Source organism: Mus musculus, chromosome 8, assembly GCF_000001635.26.
Source record: "Mus musculus strain C57BL/6J chromosome 8, GRCm38.p6 C57BL/6J".
Taxonomy (NCBI): Eukaryota; Metazoa; Chordata; class Mammalia; order Rodentia; family Muridae; genus Mus; species Mus musculus.
The window spans coordinates 104,197,127-104,210,247 of record NC_000074.6 but is presented as its reverse complement, the minus strand read 5'-3'; the positions used below and the strand labels follow the sequence as shown (position 1 = coordinate 104,210,247).

The window sequence follows — 13,121 nt, the reverse complement described above, 5'->3', positions numbered from 1 at the left end:
CTTGCTTCTTCTTTTTTTGTGCTCCCTCCCCCACCCCGTATGCGTGTGTATGCATGCATGTTTACATGTGGGCACATGTGAGCATGGGGTGCATGCCTGTGGAAACCCGAGGAGGTGCAGAATCATCTTCTATCCCTCTCCCACTGCCCTCACTGAAGCAGGGTCTCCCAATCAAATCCAGAGATCACCAATAGGGCTAGTTTCAGTAGTCAGCTGACTGGAGATTCTTTCTCTCTAACTTCTGAGGCTGGGAGTATATGACCTCCCAACCCACCCAGCATCTATATGGGTTCTGAGAATCTGAACTCCAGTCTCCAAGCTTGGGTGCTTTAACCATTGAGCCATCTCTCCAGCCCACGTGCACACTTCTTGACGCTCTGACAGGAGAATGTCAATGAAAATTGATTCTTGGGATTGTGTGAGGGCAATTACAGGCCAGTTTTCAGAGGCCCTACTATGTGTAGGCTCAGTGTTAAGATTTTGTTTCCTCTTTGAAGTTATGTTCATCCAACCCTTCCCATTTCGTGTGAAGACACTGAGACTAAAAGCTGTTAGCTAACTCAAGTGCCTTTAGGTAACTGAGGCAGGTTCTCTCTGTGCTGTGGTTCCCTCACTAAACAAGTCAGGAGGAGATAGATAAGAAGCTGGCAGGGGCATTAAAACAACAGGGAAGGGGAAGATAGAACTGAGTTATGTAAGAATGTGAGTAACAATTCTCACTGGGATTAATATGTATAAATGTGAGGTAGTGGTGGCAAGCCCTAGAAAAATCACTGAATATGTTAGGAAATATTTTATAGGAATAAAAATATTACACTATTGCCAGCTTCTTATCTATCTCCTCCTGACTTGTTTAGTGAGGGAACCACAGCACAGAGAGAACCTGCCTCAGTTACCTAAAGGCACTTGAGTTAGCTAAAGTATTCAGTTATAGCAAAAAGGAGAACTGGAAGACATGAGACACATAGACAAAGGTAAAATGACATGCATAAATACAGCTGTATCAACTATCATGCTGAATGTGTTCTTTTAACCAACCTGACCAAGAGCAGAGTCTGTCAGGCTGGGCAACTGTCTGTAGGCATCTCTCTTGGGAACCAGAATTAAGGGTGAAATAATGGACAAATATATACTATGAAAACAATTAAAAGACGGCTCAAGTGGCTTTAATCATTAAGAAAAAAGAAATTTACAACAGAGTCTTTAGACATAAAAGGGACATCTTATAATAAAAGGGTTAATCTTTGAGGAAGCCACAAAAAGCTATAAACATTTATTTACCTAAGTAATAAACAGAGTTCCAAAATACATTAAACTAAAGAGCAGAGGAAATAGACACAGCACAACAACAGCTGGAACTTCAATATTTCATTTTCTATAAAGTTGGGTAGAAGCCAGAGGTCGTGGCACATACCTATAATCCCAGCAAAGGAGAATCATAAGTTCAAGGCCAGCCTGAGTTACATAGTGAGACCCTCTCACAAACCAACTTATGAGCTAGCCAACTGACAAATGAACAACTAAGCAGAAGGAAGAAAAAAAGAAAACACAAGATTGAACACAATTACAAACAAATTAGACCTAACATACGCCTACAACACTCCACCTGATATAACATGCATTCTTTTCCAGCACAGTGGGATGCTTTCCAGAATGGGCCATATGCCAGGATGTAAGATGTACTACAATTTATTTTAACGGATCAAAACTGTACAAAGTATGCTCTTTGGTTACAAGGAAGATTAGAAGGACAAACACCAGGAAATTTGTGAACATAATAAATATGTGGAAATTATGCAACACATCAATAAACAAATAACAAGTCAGAGAGAAAGGCAGAGGGGAAATCTAAACATACATTAAGATGAGTTTGAGTGAACCGCTGTGAGATGACGCTAATGCAGTGGCTAATGGACATTTACAGCATCAAGTGCCTGTATAAATTTAAAAATGATCTCACATCGATGAATAGCTTCTCCCTTAGAATACTGGAAATAGAAGGGCAAACTGGAGTCTGTGTAAGAAGAAGGCAGGAAGATTAGAGTAGACATTTGTGAAATGTAGACTCAGAAGACAAAGAGAGGTAACGTCGGAGTGGCCATACTTTATTTCTTAAAGATGAACAAAATAGGTGAGTCTTATGCCAAAATGACTAAGGAAAGGAGTGTGAAAGGAGAAGGTTCAAAATACTATAATCAGAAATGAAAGAGGAAACATTACTACAGACCCTACAGAAATACCGGTTTCAAGGAGAACTGTGAACAATTAAATGCCAGCAAATTGGATATCTTGCATGAAATGAACAAATTCTTAGAGATGCACAAAACTGGGTGAATAGATACAGGACAAACCAAAACCTGTAAGCAGATTTATCACTGGTGAAGTGATTGAATGACTAATAAAACCAATTCTACCAGGAACAGTCCAGCACTTTGAATTGCACCAAACATTAAAGAATAAGTAACTTTAATAGGTACAAAGCTCCAGGTTTGGAAAATGAAAAGAAAGTTCTGGAGAGTGTGGTGATGGTGTTATATAATGTGTGGACAGACATACTGCACTTCATCTGTATAGATAAAATAGTTCTATATGTATAGTTGTTATATATATGAATATATATGAAATAATCCCAATTTTCACAGAATTCTTAAAAATAGTAGTATAGGTGAGAATGCTTATTGACTTATTATGTAAGGCCATGTTTAACTAGATACCAAGATCAGACAAAGGCATGACAAGAAAAAAAAAGTCCAATATTTATAGAGCAAAGCCTCCTGCTACAGTGCAGTGAAATGCATTGTTGACTTCGTGACTTCTGATTTGGCAATCAGTTCTTGGATATGACAACAAAAGCATGAGAGACCGAAGAGAAACATAAACATAACATTTATAACCCGTTTGTACCAAGGGAGACCATGAAGGGATGGAAAAGAGGGTCCACAGAATGGGAGAGAACTGTGTGTGAGTCGATATCTCAGAGGGTATGAAAGTCTTGAATATATAAAGAGCTATCACCACACTGGTTATATAAAGATTGTGCTGTTAGCAGTAAACCATGATAAGAATAGACATTTCTCCAAAATACAACTGGCCAATAAACACATGAAAATGTGCTGGGTGTAGTGGCACACACTTTTAATCCCAGCACTTGTGGAGGCATAAGTCAGTCCATTGTCTCTGTCTGTCATCTGTCTGTCTGTCTCTGTTTCTCTCTGCCTGTCTCTGCTCCCCCCCCCCCCATTGCTGCCTGTAGATCTGGAAATAGAGCTCTGAGCTTCCCCTCCAGCACTTTGTCTGCCTGCATGCCACCATGCTTTCTACCATGATGATACTCTGAGCCTGTAAGCCAGCCCCAGTTAAATGCTTCCTTTATAAGAGCTTCCTTGGTCATGGTGTCTCTTCACAGCAATAGAACACCGACTTAGGCAAAGATCCTGTCTTGAAAACAAAACAAACAGGAAAACAACAACAACAACAACAACAACAACATCCCCCAAACCACCACCACCAAAAACCAGACAAAGAAAAGGTGCAGAGATTCAGATGGGCATGACCGGTGGGATCAATAACACCAAGTACTGTGGAGGAATGAGAATCTTTTGGACTGCTCATGGGAATGTACGTGATGCTATTGGCTGAGTTCTGAAAGCACTCTGGTCCTTCCCAAATGTAATCTTAGATGATCCAGCCACCATCCCACTAGGCATATACCAGGAAAACACATCTGTGTAAAATTAATATTCAAACTAATACCATAATAACCCCCAAAGTACATGGACTTCAGCTTCCTCTTTCTCAGTCTTTGGACTTTTCCTTAAAAGCCACATCCTCGGAGATTACTGAATTCGGAGATCCGGTGTTATGATTGGTAGCTGTGAATGCTTTGGGAGGCGGAGCCTCACAGGAGATCTGTAGGTCGCTGAGATACACCCTTTGTGTGAGATTCTGGTGGATTCTCTCACTTTCTGCTTTGACTAGAGATGTGCAGGCTGACAAACATTTCCTACCCATTGTCACTCATGTAGTGAGGTGGTCAAACAAGGCAGACTTGTTTACCTGACATTATAGCATATACAGCGTATGCTTACTTTAGATGACGCCACTATGATCTCTGAATGCCTCACTCGCTCATGTGTTTACTTATTTATTGTGATTCTGTGTCTTGTGCTCCTTGCCCATCTTACTAGTTTGTTAGCCTCTTGAATATAAACATCCCATTTATCTTGCCTAACTTACTGAATCCGCAGCACCTGGTCAAATGCCAGGCACATAATAGATGCTCATTAAATATCTGCAGGATGGCTTGGTTGGCTCTCTGTTTTCTATTAGGCTAGAATCCCATCTCTCCTCTCTTTAACAGCTTGGATTTTAGGTGAAGTGCCAACTTCTCATTTTTACTGTCAGCTATTGTTTTCTGTTTGGTGTTTTTTTTTTGTTTTTGTTTTTTTTTTTCTGTGACACACAGATAAAAAGCGAAACTCCCTTGCACCCACCTTACTTCCCCGCCCCCATTCCAAAGAGATCATTTTAAATTGTGCTGTCTGACCTTGGCGTAGGGCTAATCTGTAGCACGCCTCCCACTGTTTCATGTCTATGCCGGTGACAGGCATTACTAATCAATCATGATTCTCCTCCCTGTTTGACAGCCTTAGTATCCTTTCAACGGAGCACTCCATGCAATGACATAAGTTGCCTAGAGCTGGTCATGAATTGGTGCTTTCAGCCATCCATCATTTTGTGTGACACAATACACCATGCTGTCCTCTCCAATGACCATGCTTTTACTCTCACCTTCAGAGTCAAGGGCAGGGACTGTGGCATGTGGGTTGTGCACTACTGGGGAACAGGGAGCTCAGAGCAAGAGTCTTGCTCCCAGTGGGGCTTTGGGCTGGTTGTCCCATTCTGAACCCAGATGTGGGGAGGGCTGGGAACACACTAGTCACACCCTGATCTAAAGTAGATGTACACAACACTAGAAAGCTGTGGATTTCAGGGCTGCAGGTGCCTAAATGGTAATCAGTGTGTGTGTGTGTGTGTGTGTGTGTGTGTGTGTGCGTGTGCGTGTGCGTGTGCGTGTGCATGTGCATGACTGTGCACATATGCCCTGTCTCCTTTTTTCAGTATGCAGAACCTGCTGCCAACAGGTGTTAGCCCCACGGGGCCACCTTGAAGATGTCCCTTCCTCTGCCTGCTGCAGCAGGAGATGAGAGCTTGCCTTGTCCGAGGACTCCAGGCTCATTATGAGTTAGATGGGAGATGGCATCTCCCATGCCTGTAGATGAAGCCTGTTGGCGCCAGTGTCTCTTGCATGGCTGGCTGGGAGATTAATCTCTCAGTCACCATCACCCACAGAGGAGGCTCGGCTTTAAATTATGAGAGCTACTCTTGCAATTTCTAAACTCGGGGCCATTTTATCAAGAAGATAAATATGACTGCAGAGCAATAACATGACAGTCCCCTTCCACACTGCCCTGCCTTCCTATCCCCTGCATCAGCTGCGGCGAGGGCAGAGGAAGAAGCAAGCTTTGTCTCAGCCCCTGACTTCTTTTCCAGGACACGTCTCCAAAGATGCCCAGGGCCAAGTGCACACCACTTCACCGTGTACGCAATTCCCTGATAGGTCACCATTCCTCAAAGTGGGTGGTGCCTATCTCCAGAGTACCTACTGTGTGACTTTACTAGGTCATTTCATTTAATTCAGTGATGGGATCCCCAGGTAAAAGGTAAGGGAAGAGCCACAGGGAGGTTAAGGAATTTCCCCAAAGTCATAGAGCATTGCAGAAAGGGATTGGGTCACTGGGAAGCCTCAGTCCCCTTGCTCTGCATTCTGAGGAAGGTCTGTGGACAGTCACCAGGTGCTGTATCCTGGGAGTTCAGGGTTTCTTGCAAAAAGGAAAATCTCTCCTAAAATGATTTCTCCTGCCTTCCAGGCTACTTTCTGTGTTGTCAGGCTGTGACCTAGGCTTACTCAGGACAAGTTAGCAGAACATTGCTGGTGAGATACCAAGTTCCCAGAGGTGAGAGCTCGTGGGTCTCAAGCAGGTACATACGGAAGGGGGAGCTACCTAGGGCTGGGCCGTGAGCCACTGCTCTGTGGGTGTTCAGCCTCTGGATTTATTCCAGAACACCCAGCGACACTCTGGATGGCAGAGTGGGTCTTGCTGTCGCTGAGCATGCTGTAGGATGAGAACTTGCAACTCACCAGGCAGCTGACACAAGGGGTCTCTGCACAAAGGTCTAGCTCATTTAACCCTCCAGAGGCAGCTAGGTGTCTTTCAACACAAGATAAGGAAGAGGCAGAGGCACAGGGTTTGTGAAAGGGATGGAGCCAGGGCTTGGGGCAGATTGCTCTTTACAATCCAGGACCCTGTGGTCTGCGAAGCCTTGGCTTGGAGCCACTGGAGGGTGGGCACATACCCTTTCTCTTTGTCATTCTCCTCTGCCCAGGGCTAGCTCAGAAAGGAAGCTCAGGAGCCTATGAATGGCACCAAGAACGATCAGTGGTTCACAGCTCTGTGTGCCCTGAGGAGAATGAAGGAGCTGCTTTCTGTCATTCTCACTCACCCACTGGCCCATCCTCCTGTCCACCACTCACCCAACTCTCCAAGTCTGATTATAAGGTCCACAGACACATGCAAGGCAGAGTACGCACATCTCTGATGAACAAAGAGAGTTCACCAGGTCTTGTGGGATTTTTGTTTGATTTTACTTTGTTTCTGTTTTGAGACCCTATATACAATTCAACCTCAGCCTCCCAGGTGCCAAGATTACAGGCATGTACATTATGGCCAGCTGCAGGTCAAGTCTTGAGGAGGGAGTCCAAATCTAGGGAAGATTACCAGTTCATGATAAACAGGTCTGGCAACTTGCACTGCACAAGAACTTCGGGGCCCTGAGGAGGGCCAGTGCGTGTGAGGAGCCACAAGAGGTAAAAGCTGCAGAGAGAACTGGTGGAGAGTGACCTAGGAGACACTGTCAGATCCAGACCATGGGGATTCTTAAAAGTCAAGCCAAGAGGCTGTCCTTTGCCCAGGGGCAAACAGTGGCACTGTCAGAATGTTTTAAGGGAGCCGGTGGACTGCAGAATGGGAGGTAGATGGGCAGAGGCATGAAGGGAGTCAGGAGACTCGTGAAGAGGCTGCTGTATCTGATACTGGGCAGGGGTGCCCAGTAGCCACATAAGCATGCAGCTGGGGATGCAGGATGCTGAGCGTATGCTACCACACTACACAGGGCAGACCACAGGCCCTGGCTTAGGCAGGTGCCCTTGAGGTCACAGCCTAACAGTGCAGAGACATTCTTGGCTCCATCAACCTGACTTCTGTACAAGCTTTGGAGATAGCCTAGTAAGCTCCTATTCTGCAGATGGGATTCTGAGGCCCCAAAGGGCTGGAGTAGTGCTGGGATCCATAGGCCACTAGTGTGTGGTGCTTCCAGGTTGAAGCCCCAAGAATGGGCTGCTACTCATTCATACTAGCTCAGAAGGTCTTAAATGATCTGGGTGGATACCACTGTCGCTCCGTTGAGTGAACTTCACTCAAGACACTTCACTCTGCGGGCTGAAGTACCATGCTTAAGTGTACATAAGCCTGGGATCTGGAAGTTCATGAAGCAGGGAGGTATAGCAAAGGCACTGTGCTTTGCTTGTGGATTCTTCCTTCAGAAGTTTATGATCCGGAAGTTGGGCCCTCAAGTTACAGTAGTGGTGATCTTCAAGGGGCGGAGCTCAATGGAAGGGATATAAGTCATGGACCATTACCCTTGGAAGTGCCAGTCTTGGAGCAAGTTAGTTCTAATGGGAGTGGATTGTAGGATCGTTATGAGAGAATAATGTGGACCCCTCTCTCTTTCCTCCTCTCAATCCCTCCCTCCCTCCCTCACCCCTCTTTCTCAAGGCTCTTAGTAGACACCAACAACAATGCCATACATTTACATCTCCGAGCCCATGAACAAACATAATTATAAAGTAACCAATTTCGGATATTTTGTTTGTTAGCAACAAATAGACTGAGAATTGGGAAAAGAGGGTACAATGGAAGGGATCAGTATCTGTTCTATCCTGGCTCTAAGACTCATTTACAATATGATTTGGACAATATGATCTGGACCTGCTGGCTGCCATAAACTGTTCTCTGCAGGGTGGGTAGGTGGGTTATGAGGGCAGAAAGGGCCTGACAACCATGAATGGAGGTAACAAGATTCAAGATCCCTGTTAGGCTGAGGGCAAGGTTGGCTCTAGGATGGAGAACGTGGGCAGGGCGGGGCTACTGTAGCAGTCCACTGCTGCTAAATCCTTGCTGAGTTCAGCATTTGGGCAGCCAAAGAGTCTCAGTGAGTACAGAGCATCCTCCTTATAGCCCTAAGCTTGCTGAGCCTCAGGGACGGGGAGAAGGCACATTGACACCAGAGTGCTGAGTCAACATTTTTGGACCACTTTCCCAGAGATTCTGCTGAGAGAAAGAAGGAGAGGAAGCAAGGACATAGATCTGACTGATGGCCCCTGTCACAAAAATTCCTAAGGCATTTGTCACAGGTGCACTTCCCTGGGAAGGTCTGAATTCAGCAGGGCATCCCTTCACAGCACAAGTGGACAGGGTAGCCATGCAGTCAGTGGAAGGAACAGAGGGAACATGGTACAGGTATCATCTTCTGCTACTCCCCATTGACAGGCCCCAGCTTCCTGCAGGAGAGAGCAGAGGACAGAGCTTGTTGACTTGGACATTTTTTTACATCTCCTTCCCTGCTGTTTTGAATGACACCTCAGCTCTCTTGCTGATACCCAGCCATGGAATAGATGTTTCAAGAGACAGACACGAGGAAGCTAGAGGGTTTGGCAGAAATGTCCCAGAGAGGACACAAAAGGCAGCATGCAGAACAAGATGAGAGGCAGAAGGACCATGGGCAAAACCACAGAGGATTTAGGTCTTAGAGAGCTCAGGGAGGAGGGTCCACTCTTGGGGGGAGTGGGAGTGTCACCTCAGACCACAGGGGTGAAGGTAGGCTACTTGCTGTTCAGGATTCTTACAATGGGGACGTACCTCTACAAGAAGTCAACGAATGCAAAATCAAGGTCTGTTTGTGATGTCCGAAGTGGGGGCAGAATATGGTAGAAGGGAATGAAGTATAAAGTAGTCGACTTATTTTGCCGGTTCTCTATTAATCTAAGTAATGAAGCTTTCTCAGGCATTATCTAGCTAGGCAGCATCTCAGCATCTTATCCACTTATCTGCCCATCCGTATACCCACCATTAATCCATTTATCAATCAACCATCCACCATCCATCTATCAATTTATAAACACATCCCTTCACCCACCTACCATTACTTGTCTATTTGTCCATCTACCCAACCATCTTCTCATCAGTCATCCATACACCTACCTATCATGTATCTATCCATAAATCCATCTACCCACCTACCTATCATTCATTAATTGATCCGCCATTGTTTAACTATTTAACCTTCATGCCTTCATCCATTCATTTACCTATCCATCTACATGATGTATTCATCCATCCATCCATCCATCCATCCATCCATCCCCCATCCACCCACCATCAGGTAACCTAGCCATCCATTATCCATTTATTCATGCATCTTGAACTAATATCCACTAAGTGCTTATTTCATGCACACTCCAGGCTTGCACCATCACCATGAATCAGACAGAAACGAACCTCTCAAACTGGACAGCGAGAGATCCCCCAATAGATGCTGTGGCACAGAGAGGGGGAGACTCACTGTGTCGATGAAGCTTCCTGGTCCCACTTCAGCAGCGTAACTTTGCTCCCATCTGGTCTATAAGTCAAGAGTTAACAGAAGAGCACACCATTGCAAACTAGAAGGTCTTCAACCACAGTCTCAGATATAACTGGGGAAATATATGCAACCACCCACAAGCCTTTAATGATTCTCTAAACAGGAGCCCAGAGTGATTTATTCTACTATTAGGACACATCCTGCCTCTCGGATAAACACACTAAAATGAGCTCAGATGTCCCTGCACATACCTCAATCCCATATCTTTGCCATTTGGCCATCATTCCCTAATATTTTATTACTGGTTTGCAGAAATATTTATTCATGGGCTGGAAGTCCACTGAACCAATTTCACAAGCCAATTTCCCTATTTATGAGCCAGCTGCCATTGCAGACCAGAGCTGTGGGGGAAGAATACACTTGTCTAGAGCCACAAACCAGCTCTCATTTCCTTGCTAGATGCATCAGTGGCCTCAAGAGCTTCCTGTTCTCTTTCGTTTCTCTCTAGAGTCGGCTCCACATCTCTTCTCTCTTCCCCAGTGCTGCGGACTGAACCCGTTGCCTTGGGCAAGCATCCTAAATAAGCTCTCTCCCACTGAGCTACACCTCCATGAGAAGCCAGGTTCCTAGAACCTTGGTAGAGTCACTGTGTATTCTGGATACGTGGGAGATGTGAAACTGGGTTGAGAAGCATCATAAGGGTGGGGGTGAAGGGACTGGCACCTATCAACCAGGAGATTAGCTCCAACCTGCCAACTTGCATTATGAGATTTATAATCATGATAGAAAATGACCATTTGCTTTACCATGGAATTTCCAGGAACTCATGAATATTTAATCCATAAAATGTTAAAGTCACAAATGCTGCAGATGACCACAAGCTGTTCCACATAGGGAGAGAGAAGATCACTGGTGGAGGCCATGTTATCCAAAGATTTCTGTATTTGTTCATGCAACAAGCTGAAACAGTCTAGCGCTGGATGGCTGAGGCTTTCTTAAGTGCTGTCTTCTCAGAGTTTCACTGCAGCCTTCTGCCTCAGAGCCTGGACTGAGGCGACTGACCTGGGAAGCAGCTTTATTAAAGGTGTGCGACTATAGGTACCATCTATCAGTCCCATTGGTGTCGGCTTTAGCTTCCTTTACATTTGTGACAAAATACTCTGGCCATGAGAATCTAAGGGAGGAAGAAGTTCACTCCATCTTATACTTCCAGGTCACAGTTCATTCACTCCATCTTATACTTCCAGGTCACAGTTCATTCACTCCATCTTATACTTCCAGGTCACAGTCCATTACTGAGGGAAGTCATGGCAGTAACTGGAGGCAGGAGCTTGAAGCAGAGACCACCGAGGAGCACTGCTTGCTTACACACTTACAGGCTTTTGCTTAGCTAGCTTTCTTGTATAGTCCAGGATTACCTGCCTAGGGATGGTGCCGCCTATAGTCGGCTGGGCCGTCCTACATCAATTAATAATTAAGAAAATCCCCCACAGACATGCCCACAGGCCAGGCTGATCTGGATAGACAATCCCTCAAATGACTGTGGGTTCTGTGAAGTTGATAATTAAAAATAACTGGGACAGAAGCTAAAGGTAAATATATTCAGATATGAATATGAAGATCATTAAAATCTTTGTTTTCCCCAATAAGCTGATGCACAGGAAAAAAAAATACCCACAGTCAAATTTTTGGCACATGCCTATGATCCTAACATTCAGGAACTAGAGACAGGAGAACTGGTTCAAGATCATTCCCTGCTACATAATGAGTTCAAGACCACCCTGGGCAATGTGAGACCTCCTCACAAATGAACAACAACAAAAAAAGCGAAGTGCAACAAAGGAGGAGAACATGGAACCTGCAGAACTGGCTCTCTTTGCTCTTTCTGGTTTGGCCCCCAGGACAGTCAGAGATACTTCTGTGGTTGACTTCACCATGAGTAGAAACTGGTCTTTCCTTTCTCTCTCTCTCTCTCTCTCTCTCTCTCTCTCTCTCTCTCTCTCTCTCTCTCTCTCTCTCTCTCTCTGTGTGTGTGTGTGCTAATTAGTATTATGTAAGAAAGAAAATCCTGAGTATTCCCACGAGTCAGACCTAGGGTCCATGTAGCTCTCCACTACATTATTTGCTATTGCAGAATGAATAATCCCTACCCCCGACCCCCCAAATTTAGAAGGTCCAAAGGCTTTAGGGAGAGGAAGTCCTGGGGATGGTAAATACAGTGATTAAAAGCCTTGGCCAGTGACATAATGATGTTACTGATGTCCTTAATGTCCTCTGTCTTCAGTTATATTTGAAGGTGGTTCTGTGAATCACACGAGACCATGGAGGTAGATGATTTAACCACTCCATGAATGCAGCCACCGAGCTGGACACCAGCAGAATACAGTTTCAATTCTACTTGAGAAATGAGCAGTGAGAACTTGGAAAAAAAGCAGGAGATCTTGCCTGGAATCGCTTCCCATATTCTCCATCGGCTCTGCTGGCCCAAATGCAGCAAGTTGTGGAAGCCAGCAGCTCCCTGATACCGTGGATAAGAGACAATACAGTTAGTTGACTTTGAATGGTATCATTTACGCAGCAGTCTCAGTGGTGAACAAACAGGGTTAGCTGTTATATTAGCCTGCAGTTGTGGCTTTGAGTGTAGCAAGAAATGGGTTAGTGGGATAGCTGGCACCTGAATGTCATTTCAAGGGCCTGAGAGGCTCTCCAACTTGGCTGGGGTTGACTACTGTCAGGCATCTCATGGAGCAGAGCCCAGATCTCTTTGGCCAGAGGTTCTTAACTTTCCTAATGTTTCCACCCTCTTTAATACAGTTCCTCATGTTGTGGTGACCCCCCCAACCATAAAATTATTTTCATTGATATTTCATAACTGTACTTTTGCTACTGTCATGAATCATAATAGAAATATCTGTGTTTTCCTATGCTCTTAGATGACCCCTGGAAAGGGGTCTCAACCCACATGCTGAGGACCTCTGTCTTAGGTTAATGCAAAGAGGTGTAATCTTACTGAGAACTGAAAATGAGAGCCAACTGGAAAACAGCCTAGGAGTGAATGTTTCCCTGGGCCTCACACTACAAATGTACCAGCAGAGAGGGTAAGTAAGCTTTCCTATCTCAAAGCATTAGAGTGCAAGCCCTTATTGCTCTTTGGGTGAGCGCTGAGCTGTGTAGACTCCAGTCAACTAGAAGGAAGGGAACCTTAAAACCGGAACCAAGAAAGGAAAAGGCAAGTAGGACACCAGCAACTGTTTGGTGGTCGAAACTGAGGTTTTTACAGTTTTAATTCAAACCGTGTCTTAAAGAACTTGGCAAACAACAGCTTGTGTGGCATTAAAAAGTAAGAATCCATAGTTACTACA

General features: G+C 45.0%; 1 protein-coding gene across 13 annotated transcripts in view; it reads right to left on the bottom strand.

Moving 5' to 3' along the window:
- Bean1 (brain expressed, associated with Nedd4, 1) overlaps positions 1-13,121 on the bottom strand; it is a 48,720-nt gene that overhangs the window by 8,851 nt on the left and 26,748 nt on the right. Inside the window, exons 1-2 of one of the 13 annotated variants that reach the window (XM_006531266.3) lie at positions 10,566-10,583; positions 9,678-9,798 (exon numbers count right to left, since the gene is read on the bottom strand). The exons of 11 other annotated variants lie outside the window; for them this stretch is intronic. In XM_006531266.3, coding sequence (XP_006531329.1) covers positions 9,678-9,798; positions 10,566-10,568 — 124 coding nt within the window. In that variant the 5' untranslated portion in view covers positions 10,569-10,583. Of the gene's footprint in view, positions 1-9,677; positions 9,799-10,565; positions 10,584-13,121 lie in introns of those variants that run through there. One more of the 13 variants, XM_006531270.1, reaches the window with a different exon arrangement.